The 20,509-nt window shown below is 37.9% G+C and overlaps 1 protein-coding gene across 4 annotated transcripts in view; it reads right to left on the reverse strand.

Annotated features, from left to right (window-relative positions):
- The window catches only part of ESRRG (estrogen-related receptor gamma), a 562,217-nt gene that overhangs the window by 184,812 nt on the left and 356,896 nt on the right, over positions 1-20,509 (reverse strand). For 3 of the 4 annotated variants that reach the window (XM_012664914.1, XM_012664913.1, XM_012664912.1), the window contains one exon: positions 2,210-2,625. The exons of the other annotated variant lie outside the window; for it this stretch is intronic. In XM_012664914.1, coding sequence (XP_012520368.1) covers positions 2,210-2,612 — 403 coding nt within the window. In that variant the 5' untranslated portion in view covers positions 2,613-2,625. The remainder of the gene's footprint in view (positions 1-2,209; positions 2,626-20,509) is intronic. 4 annotated transcript variants of the gene reach the window in all.

Raw genomic sequence — 20,509 nt, forward strand, 5'->3', positions numbered from 1 at the left:
CTATTGTGTCTTGAGAAATCGTGTGCTTTAGGTAAACTCTCTTAACTGTGCTCTCATCAGCCACAGATCAAGGAAGCTATGAAACAGACAACAGAAAAGCAAGGGGGAGATGGTACAACCTCTTCCACTAAGGGTAGTCACGAAAATCTTCAACGCAACTGACGGAGAAGAGTTGCACTGCCAGATGCTCTTAAAAGGGAAGGTGGGAGACTTCTCTATGTGCAAAGGGCTTCAGAATCACCTTTTGTTAAAATGTTTAAAAGGATAAGAGCTTAACAAACATTACCTCTTTTGTACTTTAAAAACTATACATCACAAAGTTATCAACTGATTTAGTTGTGTAAGACGACAGTGGTCAGCTGTCGGTGGTAAATAGCACACTCACATGGTATAGAGCAGTGGTTCTTAAACCTGAGTGAGCATCGGAATCACCTGTAGGGCTTGGTAAAACAGGCCCACCCCCAGAGATTCAGACTGAATTCACACAGTGAGGCCGGGGAATTTGCATTTCTGACAAATTCCCAGGTGATGTTGATACCATTGGTGCTGCTACACTTTGAGAACCACTGGTGTAGACTGCAGCACAGTATAGTGCAGTGGTTCTTAACCTTGCCTTTGCATTAAGCATTACCTAGGAAGCTTTTAAAAATCCCCCTGAAAGGGAAAATGCATTTGCATTTGTATAGGCAACACGTTTCTTAGGCCAAACTAAGATGACTGCCACAGCGTTTTTTCCGGCCCGGCCCCCCTAGCTAGCTGGCCTTCCGGGGAGGCGTGAGTCAGCACACTTACGTAACCAAGGTGTTATCTCCTATGTAAACCCATGTGATCACGTTTTTCCCATGGCATGTTGCCACTATTGTTCAGAGCCATATATAAGTGCTTGCCATGTTCTCAGCCATGCTTTTCACCAATGCTATCCCCCCCACCACCGACAATAAAAAGCACGTCTCACCTGCCCGCTGCCACTCACCTCTTCTTCCAATTTCCGAAGCCTGTGCCGGAGCACACGTGAGCCACAGAGCTCCCCCCTCGCATCCCCTTACCCTAGCTATACCCAAGACCAATTGATTCAGAATTTGGGGCATGAGCCCTGGCATCAGGATTTTTTTTTTTTTTTAATGTCTTCAGGTGATCGCAGTGAGCTGGCAAGCTTGAGAACCACTTCTATGTGGAAAGACAGACTTTGTGTCCATAACTGGTTGTTAAGAAGATATATTTTGCAAACTTCCAAGCAGAATCATTAGTGTGCTATAGATCCTCAATAAATAATTATTCTTTCTTTCATTTTTTTCAAAAGTGTATCATAAGGGATCTAAAAAAGTGAAATCTAATTTTCTGCCAGAATATATATCTAGAGGCTGCAAAATGAGCTGAGTTTCTGTATTTGTGGATTACTGGTTTAAAGGGGCACATGCAAATTTCAGTCATATTTTTCTACATTTTATGTGTGAAATAATGTTATTTATAAATCTGGAAATATATAAAGGTTTGGGTATGTATCACTTACATACCTTGGGGGTGTGTTTTATAATTAAATGTAATTTCATTGGTATAATTTTGAAGTCTTTTTACACTAATTCATTCAAAAGGTGGGAAAAGAAGGAAGATGAGTAGATAATTAAATTTGTCTAGAGCAGTGGTTGTCAAAGTATGCTCTCTCTACTGGCAATGTCAGCATTTATATTTAGAAACATAAATTCTCAGGCCCCTACCCTATATCTAATGAATGAGAAACTCTGGAGGTGAGATCCAGTAATCTACATTTTAACAAGATTTCCAGGAGATTGCAATGCATGCTCAAGTTTGAGAACCACTGGTCTAAGGTATTTATTACTCCCATGCACCTACAGGAAGAACTAAAGAGGTACGAAGCACCGTTAATCCAACATTCATTTGTTCAGTTGCCATACAGACCCACTTTGCTCTAATAGCAGCTATGCTCTTTTAACTCCACCCAAAGCTTATCATCATTGCATCATTAGAGCTTAATAGTGAAAGGAGAATTAATGGATACGGAGTATATCTGGGGGAAGTTTATTCTATAAATTTTCCACTATCGATTTTAATCTATTTCTATTTTCTACTCAAGATAGAATTAAGACTATGTAACTTGACTTATGAGGATAAGAACTATGAAAAAAAAAAAAAAAAAAGACCATCATGTGAAGTTGGAAGAGGGTAGGGTATTCCCGGATCCAACACTAACCTTGAATTGTCCTCTTGAAGAATGCCTTGCAGGCTTCACATGACGCTACCCCATAGTGGTACCCAGACGCGATGTCACCACACACTAAACACAGTCTTTTGGGCATCGAGTTGAGCATGTATTCACACTTGGTCTGGGGATCTTCCACAATGGTGCTGGAGCAGTCATCATACAGTTTCCTGACAGGCCCACTACCTCCCAGGATAGGAGCAGAGGGGTAGAGAGGTGGCGAGTCAAGTCCGTTCTGATGGCCATTCATGGTTGAACTGTAGCTCCCACTGGCGTCTGAAGAGCCACCAGGGCTGTGGTGGTTGACGCTGTCCGTCAGGGAGGCCGGGCTGGAGGGTTCCGTCTTGATGAAGGACGAACAGCTGGAATCAATGTGTCGATCTTTGTTTGACATTCTGCAGAGAAGCCTGAGATTTAGGGAGATACAAGGAGAGAGAGAAAGAGAAGGAGAGTGTCAAATGCAGAGACCAAAAGAGGTAGACACAAAGAGATGGTGGAAAAAAAAATAGAGAAAGCAAAAAGGAAAGATAAAAGGAGGGGAAAAAAATAGAAGAATTCATATGTTAAAGACACTGCTCTTTGAGAGTACTTCCTAAGGGCTAGGGACTACACATCATTCATTCTCTAGTCAATATTTCTTGTTCTACAAGAAGGTAATCAGCATAAGGGCATGGCAGGGTTACATCAAAGTGCCCAGACAGGCCATAAACAAAAGCTCTAAAGGGTCCAATTGCTTTTTATTTTACCTTTCTCTTGGAGAACCACCGTCAATATCTAAATCAACTGTCTAGATTCTAAATTTGTCAATGGAAGAGGTGGTGATTTGCAAAGTCTATATCATTTCTAAAATTGTATTTTATCCTCACTCTGCCTTTCCTTCCACATACTGATGCTGCAATCACTTTATTATGAGCAGAATCAAACTTTTATTTTCAAAGACTGAACAGATGATCCTAAGCTCTGTAATTACTGTTTGTCAGCACGCTTCCATAAGCATAACTGTGTCTTTTATTGATCTGACTAAAACACATAGGGAATATATCCTCAATCACTTTGTTTCTTTATTTAAATTGCTCTGTTTCATAGCCATTTAGCAATAGAGAAAGACATCAAGTATAAAACTCTAGCCAATATTCAAGGATTATTTCCTAGAGCCTGAAAAATTTAGTGAATGATCACCAGCATCGATTAATAAATATGTGCATGCATTTTTGTGTGTGATTTGCTATTGTTTAAGAGGTGAATTGGTAAAAGCCATTTGAGCCTTCATTATACCTGTGAGTCCATAAATCTGATACTGTACTTTATATTCAGTAAAAGTGGAAATGCATCAAATTTTGTCCTGAAAAAATGAGATTTGCGATGGCCCTACCCCCCTTCTTTTTGTCTTTTAATATCATACCTCCTAAAAGGAACTATGATGAAGCATCTAATCTGACAAACTATTTTCTCTTATCTAGAGGAAGCACACGTCGCCCCTCTTTCTTTGTTGGACCCATAAGTGATTGAATTTCAGGAAAGGTAATTAGATGAAAAGACATAATTCGTCCTATTTTCCGTCTGTTTAGCCACAGTGCAAAACCCCTTTTAGCAAAGTCTCTAAGAACCTTCTGAGTGCCCACTACAGAAAGAAGACGTGGCAGTTGAGAAAGGGACTTAGATAATTGCTTCCCAGTGGAAAGTTGATTTATGGGAATCCCACTGGGTAATGGTCATTCACGAGAATTTGGGGGAGTAGTCACGGGCTAACCAAAGGGATGCAATTATCTCTTTCACAATAAATCTAATGATTGTTCATCATTGCACAAATTTCATGCTCTCCTCCAGGTCCTCCTCCTCCTCCTCCTCCCATTGTTCTGTTACTTTAAAATGGAGGAAAATACGAATTTTCTATCAGGAATGTTCACTTTAACTCTTCCAAGAAGGCAGTCTCAACAGCAAGGCATTTAAGACAAGAATTTGCCTCTTAACAATGCTATCTTACTTTGGAAGTTTTGCTCTGCTTTCTAACGTCAAGAAATATCAAGATGTGGAGACAGCAAAGAGGAAGGAGAAAGCCACCCAAATACCTTCCTGCTCTCGCCCACCCACTGGTGTTGTCCTTTCCTCAAGACCTAGCGCAAGAAAAAAGATCCCCCTCGCCAGCCTGAACCACGGCGTCCTCTCCCTTCTGCATCTGCTGCCTGTACCCGTCACTGTTAATGAGTGTTGTAATTAATAGATCGCTCTCCTTGTCTCCCTGCTTGCACTCTGGGCTAAGCACTTTCCTCAAGTCAACGTTTGAAAGAAAGCGGGTCGGCACTGACTTACAGCAGCCCTGTGAATTCCTTTTAATTTAGAGCACTTACACCACCACTTCACTTATTACCTTATAATTACTGGACTGCTCGCACATACATTATGATCTTAGACTAGAGTTAGAAGTTATTAGGGTACTAAACCATGGTTGCTCTCCTTTCCTCTCTCTAGCATTGAATTTCTTTCTCACAGCTATGACAATTAACTCTTTCACCGTCTGTCCGCAAAGCACTGTTTTAGAAATTTTTTTTTTTCTTCCAGAGAATTGCTTGGAGCTGCTTGATCACAAAACATACCACATTTTCTTCCAGCCCTCTTTTTGCTCCTCCTTTCTCTTTTTCTGAATCCTCTCCAGTCACTTTCACCCCAATTTTCTTTCCCTAAGGCTTTTTTCTCAGGAACTTCTAAAATTTGCAGAACTCTTGATTTAAGGAGCAAGGCCAGAAATTATCCTCCAATTTATGGAGCAGTTATTTGCCACGTCACCAAATGTTTATGTATCAAATGCATCTTGTTAAAGTCCCTGAAAAATAGGGTCTCTCCATCCAGCTGTTTCATCCAAAATCTTAGCCCATAACTTGGTTATAACCTGGACGGCAGTAAGGAAATTCAGCGCACACAAGCTGCCGGGGGGTCCTTGGAACGATGGTAGTATTTTGTCCTAAACGAGATCTGTCCACTTTAGTCATAAATGAAAATGAACAAACTGGATTTGTGCTGTAGGTTGTACATGTTTTTCTCCTGACATGAACTGTTTCCTTAATTAATATCTTTTGCCTGGTGGAAATAATAAAAGTCAGAATTGCCATTTATCAAGTGCTTACTACGTGCCAGGCACTGAGCTGAGCACTTTACAAACATCACCTCATTGACTCCCCAAGAAACCTCGAAAGGGTGGTATTACTCTTTAGGAAATCGAGCCTCAGACATTCCAAAACTTGGGGAAGGTCATTCAGTCAGGAAGCAATAGAGCCGGAATTTGAACACAGGTCTGACTCCAAAGTCCAGAGCAGAAATGCTCTGAAGCTAACGAGAGTTTTAAACAGTGTTTACTCATTTTTAAAAACTAGCCAAGCAAGTAGGGTAGAGGTAGCAGAGATTTACTGCTTTTATTTCTCAACAAGTATATCCACAGCTCACCCGTAAGTGGAAAAGGGCAGAAGGGGCCACCACACTGGCTGCGGGTCTGTCCTATTGAGTTACCCTCCCCTGGGTTTGGAATGACGCCTAAACAGATTCTCTGAAAGAACCCAGTTGTCTCCTAATTACTACTTAGCTCATTACACTGAACACTTCCTAGACACCATTACATTATAACCTAAAACTACAGCGAGTCTTAATTCTCTCCCTCTCTGTCTCTGAAATTCTACAGCTCTATTACTCAAGCCTGAAATATTCACAACTATCTATAAATTCAATTGTCAGCTGGTGGGTTTTATTCTAGACTTCACTTCAATCTAAAATTAGAGGCACTAAAATTCACATTAACTCTAAGAGGAATGTAGTGAATAAGACTTTATTTCAAAAGAACACCTTTTTGTCACAAAGAGCCATTTTCAAGATGATGGCTTTATCTGTAGCCAAAGAGAATAAGCCCAATTCCACATTGTACAGTTAATGAAGAAATTTTAAGTCACATTGGATTAATAAAAATCTAAATTTAGTTAAGAATTATGAATAGAAATAACATGTGTCGAAATATGTGGGAAATATTTATTTTAAAGCCTTAGTATGGTTACATTTATTTTATTATTTTAAGAAAAATGATGAGAAGAACAAGGGAGCAAGACAAGCTACTGTCCGAATGAATACCCTGAGAATAAACTGGAGGGGGAAATAACTGCGTCAAGAACAACATTTAGTTTCTATATAAGACAACAAATTTGAAAAATTAAACAGACTTCTTGAAATTTCAGTGCTTTAAAAAGCATTTTTAACACACAGTTTGAGATATAGTCTCGAATAATTCTGATCATCATACTTCAACATAGGAACTTGTTTCCTAGCTCTGCATATGGACCAGCCACGGTAAAAATCATCTTTGGTTTTAGATACTAACGATCAGGCAAATAAAACTTCTTGGTTGGACTATTTAAAGATGTAATTTTTGAAAGTTAATTAAATGTGTGTATATGTGTGCATATAGAAAGTGAGAGAAAGAAAGGATAAGAATCAGTTAAAGTTGCTGCTGTAGGGGAAAACAAGATAATCTAGAAGTTAATATTCAATTTATATTATAATTATCAAGTCTAATTATTTTAGGAGAGTCTACCTAGATCCAGGTACATGTGTGATCTTAAATGAACTGCCATGAGTTTAAATTTCCACATGCATATATAGATGTCCAGAGTGGTCTACATTCTGAAGAAAGGATTTAAGCTTAGCCAGTACTGTTAATTGTTAAATGTTGGTTTAACAATAATGTTCTATAGGGTTACAAATTATAAATCCTTTCACTGAAATATAAGTTCTTTAACAGCTATATTTCATCATGTGAGCTTTATATACAACTTATTTGCTACTTTATCTCCCCATTTAGAAAAATGCAGAACAGAGAAAAGGGTGCATAGAAATTTCATACGGAACATGTGTGTACAGGTCATCTTAGACCTTCCTGATTGTTAAACTAAGGCAAGATGATCTGCAACTTTTATTATATCTATACCAGCGACGGATACCTTCATAGGCTAAAGAAATGTCAACTAAAGAAGTCACCATTTTCTTTTCTTCTTTGTTATCCTCCAGGGCTTGAAAAAGTACTCACCACAATTAACAGTTACAAATGCTTTAAAATTTTATTTCCAATATTTTTGTGTAAGAACAGTGAAGCCGGCAAGCCTGCAAGTTTACAAATACAGAGAGATAAGAGTCCCCATTTCCTCTGACCGAATCATAGAATTTCAGGGTTAGAAAGCAAGGTTATCAAGTCACACCACCTATTCACTGTTTTCAGGATAGAAATGAATTTATGGCGATTGGTTCGTTTTCTACCTTCTGAAATCACCAGATTAAATAGTGAAGAATTTTTGTTTAAAAAAATAAAAAGCTCTTAGTAGGGTATAGGGGGGTTCTTTCTTTTCTTTCTTTCTTTTTTTTTTTAATGCTTTTAGAAGAAAACCTCCAGACTAATACTGCAGCTCCCGGAGGTACCGGCTTCAGAGCCCATGACCCCAGCAGCTCCCATGGTAGCCTGAGTTACAACTTCAAGCACGCTACTTTACAATGAGCTTTTTCCCCCCCTGCTTCAACTAATTGCACTCTTGTAAAGTGGCAAAATGTGAATCACTTAGTAACAAAATGGGCACCAGCTGCTATTGTCAGAGAATGGTGATGCTGAAGAAAGGGAAAGCAACCGAATGAAGTGTCATGTCAGAAATCAACGGTGCAACGTGTGATTTGAGAAAACATGACTACTTTACAGAGACAGGGTGTCATTATGGCATCACAGTAATACGATGCTTTGACAACTGCTGGGTCTAACATATCATCATTGCATTAAGGTACACTGGCTTAGTTGGGGAAAGAAGAGAAAGGATTTTTTCTTTTAATAAGAAATATCTTAAGGTCTGCCTGGTTAACCTAACAGAAGGAGATCATTAATCGTAAAGGAAGAATTGTAAATCCTGACCCATATATGCTTAAGAAGATAAAAACACATGGGCACACATATGCACACACACTTATGTGTAATTTTAAGGCCTTCTTTAATAAACATTGAGGCCCATCTAATAGAACAGATTTCTGTTCTGAATAATGGGATCATAATCATTTAGTAATGCTTCTTGATTCTTTGAACAAATAAATTGTGCATTTAGTCCAAAAGACTCCTTTCTAACTTACTCCATCAAGAACAAGAGTAGAAAACTAGCTGCCCCCAAAGCTGGTGCCTGAGCTGCTGACAAGAGATGTAGCTATGTAGTGTGGAGACAAGGAGCTGGCCCCTTAACAAAACAAATTAGAGCCCCTATCTAAGCCAACAGCTCGCTCAATTCTATAAAAGGGAGTCCACTATACCAAAAAAGGAAATTCAGGACAAATAAACAAGAGACTTTCAACTCACTTCTGGCTGATTATTGAAAGGAAAGTGCCCCATGAATTGTAAATTCATACCTAATGACTAAACCCTTACCAGGAAAGACCTCACTGAAACCCTATCTGGTTTTGGGGTTCTAGAGTTCAATGGTCCTTTCTTATTCAATTTTGTTCTGACATTAGTTTGATCAGCTATTCTGGGTTTTAGCACTGAAAGCCCAGTCCCAGGTAACCAGGATGGTTGGGCACCCACTCTGGAATACAGAGATACCTATGGAACCCTGTGTCTCCACTCCTGCTGTGTGAAACCTAAACAAGAGAAGGGAAATGGAGACAATTCATTTCCAGCAAAGAAGGTCCAGAAAAATGGCAAGAGAAATGTACTAATAAGAGTGACTAAACTAATGAGGACTGGGGGGTGTTGTAAGGATGTATGTGTTAGAAAATGCCTGCGGACACACCAGTATCCCATTTTACTATGCTGCGCAAGCTGGAGACGAATACCGATTGCCTTAAGTTATCCAGACTATTTTAGATGTAGGAAATTGCAGTTGCTTCAATTTGTATGGCCAGGTGATTTCTTATGCTCCCTGGTTGATAAACTTTATTAATGGGAAAAGAAATGGTCCTGCAATATCACAATGTGTTGCACATTATGATTGTTGACAGTTTCTGTATTTAAGGATTCGATCTGATGCAGAGGCGCTTAGTAGTGTAATTTATCCTCAGCTTGTTTTCTTGGACCTATTTCAATCTGGGGGTGAGCATCTCTTGTTTATAGCTCTAAATACAGTAAGTGAGCTACTGACAAATCAATAAACCTGTTAAATACATAATAATGCTGGGTAATTGCATACATGATGTTTTACATAATTAACTGTCTGAGCTTTTCTTTAATATAATGGGCACTCATGTAATATAGAGTAGCTATAAGTCTATAAAATATACAGTTTATATGAACCATGATTCTGCTTAAAACTCTGGCTAATCATCTACATCGGCTTTGAGGAGAGAGCTCTCCTCCACTGCCAAGTCCAAATCAATTCTTATGACATTACTTTATAACTAACATGATATTTAACTGATGATGCCTATTAGCTATTATACAGACTGCGTTCAAAGATTGTAACAGTAGGGGGGAAATATCATTTAGTTTAAACAAACTTCTGCCATGTAATCAATATTATTGAGGCAAATTAAGTGTTTTAACAAGTGTGTATATTTGCCCTAATGCAGCTTAATTAACTATATGCTCACAACTGCTCAACTACACGACACCTATGGATCTTAAGAGAGAGTCTAAAAAAAAAAAAAAAAAAAAAAAAAAAAAAACTAGTCAGAAACTCAGATACACAACAGATGGGGAAAACAAGCATTTTATCTCTGATCCCCAAAAATGTTTCTTGCTTTATACAAGTTACTCTCCCGGGAACCAAAACCTAAGAACAAGAAGGGCTCTGGAACAGCGTGCCTTATAGTCAAGCCACTTGGGTAGTAAATGTTCTAATGTTGACTGAGTCACCACACCCAGGGTAGAGTGAAACAGCCCCTGGCAACAGTGGGGACGACTACTAAAAAGGAAGGTTTGTATGGGGTAAAAAAAACTACGCATGATAAATCATCAAAATGAAGCTTACAATATATGCTGAATGTAACATTTATTCCGTCTTAGAGATTTACTATGCCATGAGCAGACCTCCGCAGTAAGCTTTCTAGAGGAAAGAAATAGTCTCCTACTTCTACAAATCTCTGGTCTTTCAAACAGAAATATGGATCAATAAAGTTTGCTTGTGTTCAGACAATTCTGTTCTCAAGCAGTCAAGAAGCACACGGAAGAGAAGTCGCCACAACAGGAGGGGACTGACAGCTAAATGAAGACCTTCTCCACGGCATTGCACTGGAGAATAAACAGATTTTCAACTTGTAGAAAGTCTACGCGCTGATCTTTACAAAGTACAATTGAATATAGATGCTTTACACACAGACTTCAGTGATGGAGTTCACAAATCAAATCCAGGTCAATGAAAGCTCGGACTCCCTGAATTTGTCTTTCCTATTCTCTTTGCTACACTGAATCAGGAAATAAGAATGCTCCCAGAAGCTGATGTAAGGATATGGAGATCAGAGTACTGATGTCACTTTTTACTTATTAAGAAAATGTTTTGCAAAAGGAATTATAATTACTAATAAACCAGATGCCTCCATAGAGATAGGCCAGTACACTTGCAGTGGAACTCTAAAACCTACTCCGCAACTGGGTGAATTATAGTGGTGAGAAAATCTGAATGCTGAGAAGAAATCATTGTTGAAATAAAGGTTGCTTCAAGCACGTATGAAAATTTTTATATTAGTGGGAGATTCACAGTACAACCAGAGATAATAAACCACATCTGTTGGAGAGCAGTTAAACTATATTTATACTTTTAACTTAATAGCTTAGTCTGCAGTAGTTAACATCTGGATGCAAATACAGCTGGTCTTGGGTGATCTATAGCAGAGGTTATGATTATATTCTGTTGGTATCAGGTGTTGGCCAGCTGAAGTGGGGGCGGGGGAAGCACAGAGAAGGGGAACTCAGCTAATTATTAAAAGTTCTTCCTCTGTCATCTTTCTGAGACACATTCCGATGAGCTAGCTGCTTGGAGAGAAGGTGAAGCTAAAGCACATGGGCCACTATTTGCAGGCAAGGAAAAATAACATACGTTCACACATATATTTAATTCGAGCCACGGAAATGGATAAAGATTTGTTTTTGCGGCATGATGTGCTTGTCGTTTGTCACGTTCAAAAGTCCAAATACAAGCATGCAGAGAAAAATTTCTAAATCTAATTTGCCATTCTAAAAAACTGATTAAAAAAAAAAAAAAAAAAGGACTACCCCAGAGTTCCCACAGATTGCTCATCTCCTTTCCCAAGAAAGCCCGCCTTCCTACAGCACTTGACGGAGCAGGAGACACGGTTCTAGCTGGGGAGGTGGCACTGTGTGATCTGAGGCAAGTCACTGCACCACCCTGACCCTCAGTTTCCCCACTTGTAAAATGAGAGGATCTGCCTACATGCTTTCTAAAGTACTTCTGCCATTTAAATATATGTGTGTGTGTGTCTGTGTGTATTTTTTTTTTTTTTAACTCAAATAAAAACTACTGTGGCCTGTAACTGATTAAGCCTGGAGAGCAAGGGCCACTGCACTGAAGTGCACTCCCCCAAACTCCCATGTCCTTGGTTGTTACTGCAGGAAGTCACCATTTAGGACCCTGGCAGGCGCGCGCACGCGCGTGTGTGTGTGTGTGTCAGTCAGGAGAAGGAATAATTACACAAACAACTTGCCTCATAACAGTGAAACTACAGTAACCACAGTCAACTGAGGACTTGTTCCCAGTGGGCTACAAGAGGACAGAGCAGCGATCGTTTGGCAGGAGCTGGGGAGCAGGACTCTTGGTTTTTTCCGAGAAATGGTTCTGTTTTTGTTCATCACGTTTTTGGTGGGAGGCGTCGGCGGCGGAAAGGGCAATTCCCTGCAATCAGTGTTTAAGTGAATGTTTGTCCCCGTGTGTGACACCACGCTGTCAGCAAGCAGCGGGGAGCCGTTGAGTTGTTACTACATTTGATTTGACTGCCAGTAGGAAGCTTCATTTCTACCAACTGTTAGTTGCTCGCTCGAAGAATCTTCTCTTCATTTTTGGAGTGATTTTTCCTTCTCTGCTATTTCCTTTTCCTTGGTATGTCGTAAGCCCAAACGCCACGTGGATTTGTAAGAGGCAACCTTAGCACTTGTCTCCTGAGCTTGTTAGAACTGAGGGTCTGGCTATCAGGGGTCGACACAATTTTCTCACTTAAAGTCCCTCCATGTAAAGACTGCGTTTTAATTCTGATTCCCTAGATAGATCATTACAATGTCAACAGAGACATACACTGGTTCTGCCACATTGTGGTCACATCTTTTTACTTGGTGGGGTTTATATTAGCCGATAGAGCAGATATTTCCGCATCCCTAATTAGCTGAAAAAAAGTGTTGTTACTCAGCTTTTCATGTAATTTTGTTAAATAATTACTATTTTGGGTAGTTGCTTCTGGCACCTTTTAATAAATTTTCTGATTTGGTAACTTTACCACATCACATGAAAGTTTCCTCAAAAAATAATGATTTTCGTAATCAGGATACTCAAATAGCTCCTCTGATGACAACTTCCGACAATGAAAAGCATCTTTGGAAAAAAACGCAAGCATATGCGTGCATAAAAAGGGTGGGAAAAAAAGGGAAAAAAATCCCTCAGAGATATTACAAAAATTCAGGCTGAATGGAAAAGTAATTAACACTAAAGAGCTAAAACTGTAATTAAGAAAAATTTCATTAAGGGAGGCAGGCGAGTCTGCTTTTCTAAATATGACAAGGTGCTGTGTAAAAATAAAATAGAAGCAGGTTTCGGTGAGTGGAGCAGGAAAGCCATGTCTTTAACCAGATCAAATTCTCGAAATTGGCTGTCAAGACAGGATTGTTGTGATTTATACCCGTCTATCAAGTGCACGAACGAGAGAGACAGAGAGAACAGAGGCGAGCTGCTGTCGCTTCCATTCGCAAAGAACCTTTAATTTCCACAGCACCATCTGTTACCAAATCTAATTCACATTCCCCCTTAATCTGGTTTAGTTCCATAATACTAATTCTTCCCCAACCTTTATGAACATAAACCACAAAAAAAAAAAAAAAAAAGGGCTTTGGTTCTTGGTGAGTGAGAAATTGAATATTATAGAGTTAAGGTGTTAAAGGCTCTAGTGACTTAAGTGAAGCATACTCTCTTCTATTAAAATGTATTCCTGGAAAAGGGATTTGTTTTCAGTCAATGCAGAGATACGAAATTGTTCATATTTGGGGTAAAAAAAAAAAAAAATGATATAAAAGTAGGCCGGGGACATGAAAGCAGAGGTTGTCATAAAATACAATTGTTGTCAAGTTTAGTCACTTTCAGAATTGGCTATGAAATCACTTTGTCATGGTTTTCAGATAGAGAAAGCCTGAAATTATATTTTTGGTAAGGAAACTCAAGAGAGTGATGTATATATTCCAAAAGAGTAGAGAAGGGTAGGGGGAAAAACCTAGGAGAAATGGAAGTGGAAAAAACAAATCATATATATTTTAAGATTAAGAGATGTATATGGGTAAACACATTAACTTCTCTTAATCTAAGATTCTATTAGCATGTACTTTTGATTCCCCATTGCTTCTGCTCTTAACCAATATAATAACTGGCATTCACAATAATGAGTCTGTGGAGCTATAAAATTATAAAGTGCTTTCTGCATCAGAGAAAGATTAAACTATGCTCAGTAAAGATTTAGTGTTAAATGTACTTTATTGCTTTCTAAGTCTGTGAAAATTTGTTATCTCTAAAGGCAATAGTACATAAAGATCCACAGGCATACATTACAAAATGCAAAAAAGGTATCATTCGAATACTGGGACGAGGTTTTTTTTTTTTTTTGGAGACAGAGTCTTGCTCTGTCATCCCGAATAGAGTGCAGTGTGTCATCATAGCTCACAGCAACCTCAAACTCCTGGGCTCAAGCGATTCTCCTGCCTCAGCCTCCCAAGTAGCTGGGACTATAGGCACGCACCACCATACCTGGCTAATTTTTGTATTTTTTTGTAGAAGCAGGGGTCTCACTCTTGCTCAGGCTGGTTTCAATCTCCTGAGCTCAAGGGATCCTCCCACCTCAGCCTCCCAGAGTGCTAGGATTACAGGCGTGAGCCACCGGCCTGGCCAAGGGATGAGTTTTGATTACACAATTAGACAACTGGCTCACTACCTAATTTTTCTTTGAAGATTACAAGAATTACACTTTTGTTCTCTAACTCGGTATTACAGAACACTATCAGGGTTACATGACATTGTTCCCTCAGGTTCAGTAAATAATTGGAGAGACTGTGATAAAAAATATTTATATTTATCATAGGTATTATTATCACCCCTAAATACATTTTTGTAGAAAAGAATTTAACATGTAAAGTCCATCAGTGAAATTAACACCCAATTTTTAAAAAATCCCACATTTGCTATCTAAAAGATGTATACCTTCTGGAAAGAATTTCTCATTTTAATTATGGAATCTTTTGATTAACTAGCTATACAGCTATTAGCAACAATAAAAGCCTGATTTTTAAGAGATATGGGAGATTATGGAAGAAGATAAACTGTTTTATAATATGGTAATAAACAAAAAAAACTTGAGACCAGAAGAAATATGCTTAGACATACACACAAACATATTACATATATATCATCTATAAAAATATCAACCGGTGTCATAAATATAAGTGATTAAAGATTACAAAGATGATAAAATATCAGGCAATACTGTTAAGATTTTCATTATTTATCAAGGAATATGCTAATTCTGATATTCCTAAGTTATATAGAATATGTATTACATAATTTTTAGAGTTTCTATTGTAATTGTAAATGAAAGAGAAATTTTTAATTTCTTCATACACATAAGAGTAGCTAAAAAAAATCACAAAACTGACAACACCAAATGCTAGCGAGGATGTAGAGCAACTGAAACACTTACCATATCACCATTCCACTCCTAGATATTTACTAAGAATGAAAACATAAGCCCACAAAAAAGAGCTGTTCACGAATGTGTATCACAGCTTTATCCATAATGGCCCTAATCTGAAAAGAAATCAAATGTACCTCATTGAGGAATCGATAAACTAACTGTGGTATATACATATATATATATACAAAGGCATCTTACACAACAATAAAAAGAAATGAACTGTGATAAATGCAACGACATGGCTGAAACTCAAAGATAATTCTAGCAAGCAAAAGAAGTTAGACACAAAAGAGTACATACTGCAAAATTTTGTTTGTGTGACGTTTTAGAACGAGCAAAACTAGTCTGTCATGATAGAAATCACCAGTGGTTTTCTGGAGCAAGGGGTGGGAACTGCTTGGAGAGAAGCATAAAGAAACTGGTGGTTCTATGCATTATATGGCTCACATTTGTCAAGCCTCATCTAACCAGGAACTGAAATTATATGTTTTGTTGTAAATTTTATCTCAAAGTTGATCTAAACAAAATTTTGAACAATGGGTTAAACATAATAACTACATATTACGAGAAGTTTTCATTGATTCCTATGCCCTGTACCAGATCTTAAATAAGCAGATCTAGAATATTCTTTATCAACACTTAGTTCTACTTCTCATTTACACACAAGGACACAATGGACTGGAGAAGTGACATGATTTATTCAAGCACTCCCAAAATTACAGGCAGAACCCAGTCCAAATGCCAGACCTTCCATCTCTTAGGCCAGATTTCTAAGTTTGGCCCACAGTGAGTAACATTCTACCTAATTTGAGTGGTAATCTTTTCTGTATTCTTTTAAAATGTATAAAATACTTGTAATTGTAAATATAAACACATTCTTGTGTGTACTTGGGAAGTAAAGAAAGCTAACCTGACTTCATTCCACATTTTCTTCCCCCAAAACATGGTCCATGATAAAATGGCTTTAGAAAATATATAATATGTGACTAGTCATAACATGTCGATATAAGTAACTGAAGGTGGGCTTAAAACATTTTATTGCTTTGGTTTGGTCTTTGCAATAAGGAAGTAGATATTATGGGAGATAGAATAAAAAAAAGTTAGCATTTAGGAAGTAGAAATAAGAAAAAGAGGAGCGTCGTTTGATTTTTAAAACTATGGTTCAGCTTTAAGTATTAGTATATACACACAAAGTAAAAAGTATTGGGGGGGAAGTACGTTATTTAAAACCCAAGTAGGTAAAATGATACATTTCAAAAGAAATGTATAATTCCTAAGAAGCTACCAGGAAAGAAAATGTGCATAATAACTTAAAAATTATTTCATCACCAATTTGCCAGACATTTCTCAAGTGGGAATACCTAGATGGCTTTCCTTAGCAGGAAATCAATCACAGAGCACAGTTCTTCCCCTTTTTAATTTTCACACACATGAAGATTACAGCATTTAATAACAGCAAAGGAGAAACAACATAATTATATAGCTAATTCATGTTCTCCTGAAAAGAGAATTTCGCAGAATAATGAAACTTAGTATATCCCTGAAGACAAACCTGGCCAAGTCTACCACCTATCCCTTTCAATGGCTCCATGCACACTATGGGATGACCAACAAGCCCCTTCACCAAGGTGCCCAGACCTGGCCTTCCCTGAACTGACCCAGCCTTTCTCTTCGACTTCAAATCTCACTTCTTGCATCTTTGAACCTTATACCGTCACGCACTGCGTATTAACGTGTGGGTCAACAAAGGACTGCATAGACGATGGTGGTTCCATGAGATCATAAGGGAGCTGAAAAATTCCTATCACCTAGTGACATCACAGCCATCATAAGTCATAGTGCAACGTGTTACTCACGTTTTTGTGGTGATGGTGGGATAAACAAACCTACTGCGCTGCCAGTCAGATAAAAGTATTGCGTATACAATTATGTACAATACATAGTACCTGATAGTAACAAGTGACTATGTTATTGGTTTACGTATTTCCTATGCTATACTTTTTAGCATTATTGTATAGTGTACCCCATCTTGTAAAAAAAAAAAAAAAAAAAAAAGCTACCTGTAAAACAGCCTCAGGCAGGTCCTTCAAGAGGTATTCCAGGAGAAGGCCTTGTTATCATGGGAGATGACAGCTCCACCCGGGTTACTGTCCCCGAAGACCTTCCAGTGGGACAAGATGTGGAGGTGGAAGACAGTGATATGGATGATTCTGACCCTGCATAGGCCTAGACTAACGTGTGTGCTTGGGTCTTAGATTTTAACAAAAAAGCTTTAAAAGTTTAAAAAAAAAAAAAAATGAAGAAAAACTTAAAAAATAGAAAAAAGCTTATAGAATAAATATGTAAAGAAAGAAAACATTTTTCAACAGCTGTACAATCTGTGTTTTAAGCTAGATGTTATTAGAAAAGAGTCAAAAAGTTTTAAAAAGTTAAGTTTAATAAAGCAAAAAAGTTACAGTAAGCTAAGGTTATCTTAGAAAAATAGTTTTTATAAATTTAGTGTAGTCTAAGTGCACAGTGTTCATAAAAGTCTACAGGCATGTATAGTAACATCCTAGGTTTTAATATTCACTTGCCACTCACTCACTGACTCACCCAGAGAAACTTCTAGTCCTACAAAGCTCCATGCTTGGTAAGTGCCCTATCCAGGTATACCATTTTTTAACTTTTATACTGCATTTTCACTGTAGCTTTTCTATGTTTAGATATATGGATACTTACCATCGTGTTACAGTTGCCTACAGTATTCAGTATAGTAACGTGCTGCACAGGTTTGTAGCCCAGGAGCAACAGGCTACACCATACAGCCTAGGTGTGTAGTAGACTGGACCATCTAAGTTTGTAAATATGCTCTAGGATGTTTGCACGATGAAGAGATCGAGCCTTTTCTCACAACACCTCCCCATCGACAAGTGACGCATGACTGTATACATGCGATGCTTCACGATTTATAAGTTCCCTTATTACCCAGCTTTTGCACTGCTTTTCCTTCTCTTTGGAATGCATCACCCTTGCCCTTGGCCCCATTACCTGGCCAGCTCCTATTCATGGTAAAAGCTCAACTGAGTTATCACTTCTCCAGCAAGTCTTTCCTGACACGCCTTCCCTTTGGTGTTCCCATAATACTATGAGCCTATTTCTACAATTGCACGTAACATGCTGTTTTTAATGTACAGTTGTCCCTCAGTGTCCACGGGGCATTGGTTCCAGAATCCTCTTTGGATACCAAAATCTACAAATGCTCTGGTCCCTTATATATCATATAATGGTATAGTATTTTCATATAACCTACGTACATCTTCCCATATACTTTAAATCATCTCTAGATTACTTACAATACCTAACACAAAGTAAATGCTGTGTAAATATTTGTTATACTGTATTGTTTAGGAAATAATGACAAGAAAAAAATAAGTCTGCACACATTCAGTGCAACTCATTCACTTTTTTCCCCAAAAGTTTTTGATCTGCTGTTGGTTGAATCCACCGATAGGGAACTCACAGATATGGAGGGCTGACTGTATATACTTATGTTTCCATCCATCCACTTGAGAAGGACTATATTTTTAAAATTTAACCCTATGCCTAGGCTGTTGTTGAATAAATGTACAAACCATGAATTTACACACACACAAAGCTGTGGAATTGTTGGAGTACAAATTTCCTAAATAAAAGTGCTGCTCATATAATTTCAAGAATCTGAGATAAAACATTAAGCATAGAAAAGCTAAGTCTCTGTCTCCTTAGGTCACAATGAGCCTGCTAAGAGATTTGACTTAAAACAAAACAAAACCACCTGCTAGGTGAAGTAGTAAAATGACTGAAAGATTTATTAATTGGAAGATCTGTTTTTGAGTTCACTGACAGTCATATACTAAAGGTGCTGTCTGCAAGCCTTGGTTGCTGAAACTGTCAAATGGAGAGTATATCTCACTGTGAATTGTGGGAAGATTAAGTAAAAATTATTTGCACTGAATTCAGAAGGATATCAGTGAGCAATGAAAAAAAAGACCATTTTAGGATGGATGATAACCCCAAAAGTGGAAGAGTACAGGTAGGTTCAGGGAATGAAAGAGGGAGTGGTTCTGAAGACTACTACAGGGGACCTGGTATCAGCAGAGGGTCCAAAAACACATTTGGGTCATATTGTGGAAGGTTTGAAATATCATACTATGTAGATTAGATGTCACTTTGTAGGCAATGGGAAGTTACTGGGGGTAACTAAAGAGAAAAGAGACATGACCCAATTTGTGTTTTTATGAAACAAGATTTTGGCTCCAGTGTTATCCATTTATTCATTCACTTTTTTTTTTTTTAATATTTTAGGCCTATAACCTAATAAAATAGACCAGACCTTTGAACCTACAGTGATTAAAGCCCAACTATGAAGCTATTACATCCATATAATTATCAGTCAACTGGGCTCAGTGGCCAGTGCCTGTAATCCCAGCTACTCGGGAGGCTGAGGCAAGAGGATTGCTTGAGCTTAGAAGTTCGAGACCAGCCAGGCTGGGCAACATAGTGAGACCTTGTCTCCCAAAAAAAAAAAAAAAAAAAACAAAACACCAAAAAACAAAATCATGAGGAGGGCCTGATCCGAGATGGTGGCAAAAAGAATGGAAAAAAAAAAAGAGAGATAAATATTATTATCATATGCATCATCAGAAGAGGTGTTTGCACCCCTAGTGATCCACAATACATAATAATCGATCAAGCTAAAATTTATTTGACAAAGTATAATTATTTAAATAAAGTATAACAAAAAATATTAACACCTTGTGATGAACCTGTTCTTTTTCTTGACTGTAGTAGTGGTCTCAGAAATCTCAGATGATAAAATTACACAGAACTGAATACACACACATACACAAATGAATGCAAGTAAAACTGGTGAGATCTGAAAGGTCTATGATATGAATTGTATCAGTTTTAATTACCTGGTTGTGATATTATATTTATACAAGATGTTACCACTGAAGGAAACGGGGTACATATGATTTCTTTTCATTATTTCATACAACTGCATGTAAGTTTACAATTGTCTTAAAATAAAAAGCGTTTTGAAAAAGTTAACATTTCCCCTGGAGGCATGGGCTACATCCTATGTGACATGCTATCCCCAGCACTTTGTATTATGCTGAGCTCATGCCAGCTACTTAATAAATTTGTCATTTAATACGTTTGTTGAATGAATAAATGAATGAATTCCAAAGCATTGTATTAACTGAATACATCATTTTTGCTAATGTTGTTATAAACCTGATCCTTGATACCATGAAATTAAGGTCATGAACATGCTGCATAGATGGACAGATGGTTCTCTCTTCTGCCACTTCTAAGAGAGTATGGTGAATTCTCAAAACAATGTTGTAAAGAAATATTGATGTGATTTCATATATC

The sequence above is a fragment of the Propithecus coquereli genome, unplaced genomic scaffold (genome assembly GCF_000956105.1).
Source record: "Propithecus coquereli isolate 6110/MARCELLA unplaced genomic scaffold, Pcoq_1.0 Scaffold94, whole genome shotgun sequence".
Taxonomy (NCBI): Eukaryota; Metazoa; Chordata; class Mammalia; order Primates; family Indriidae; genus Propithecus; species Propithecus coquereli.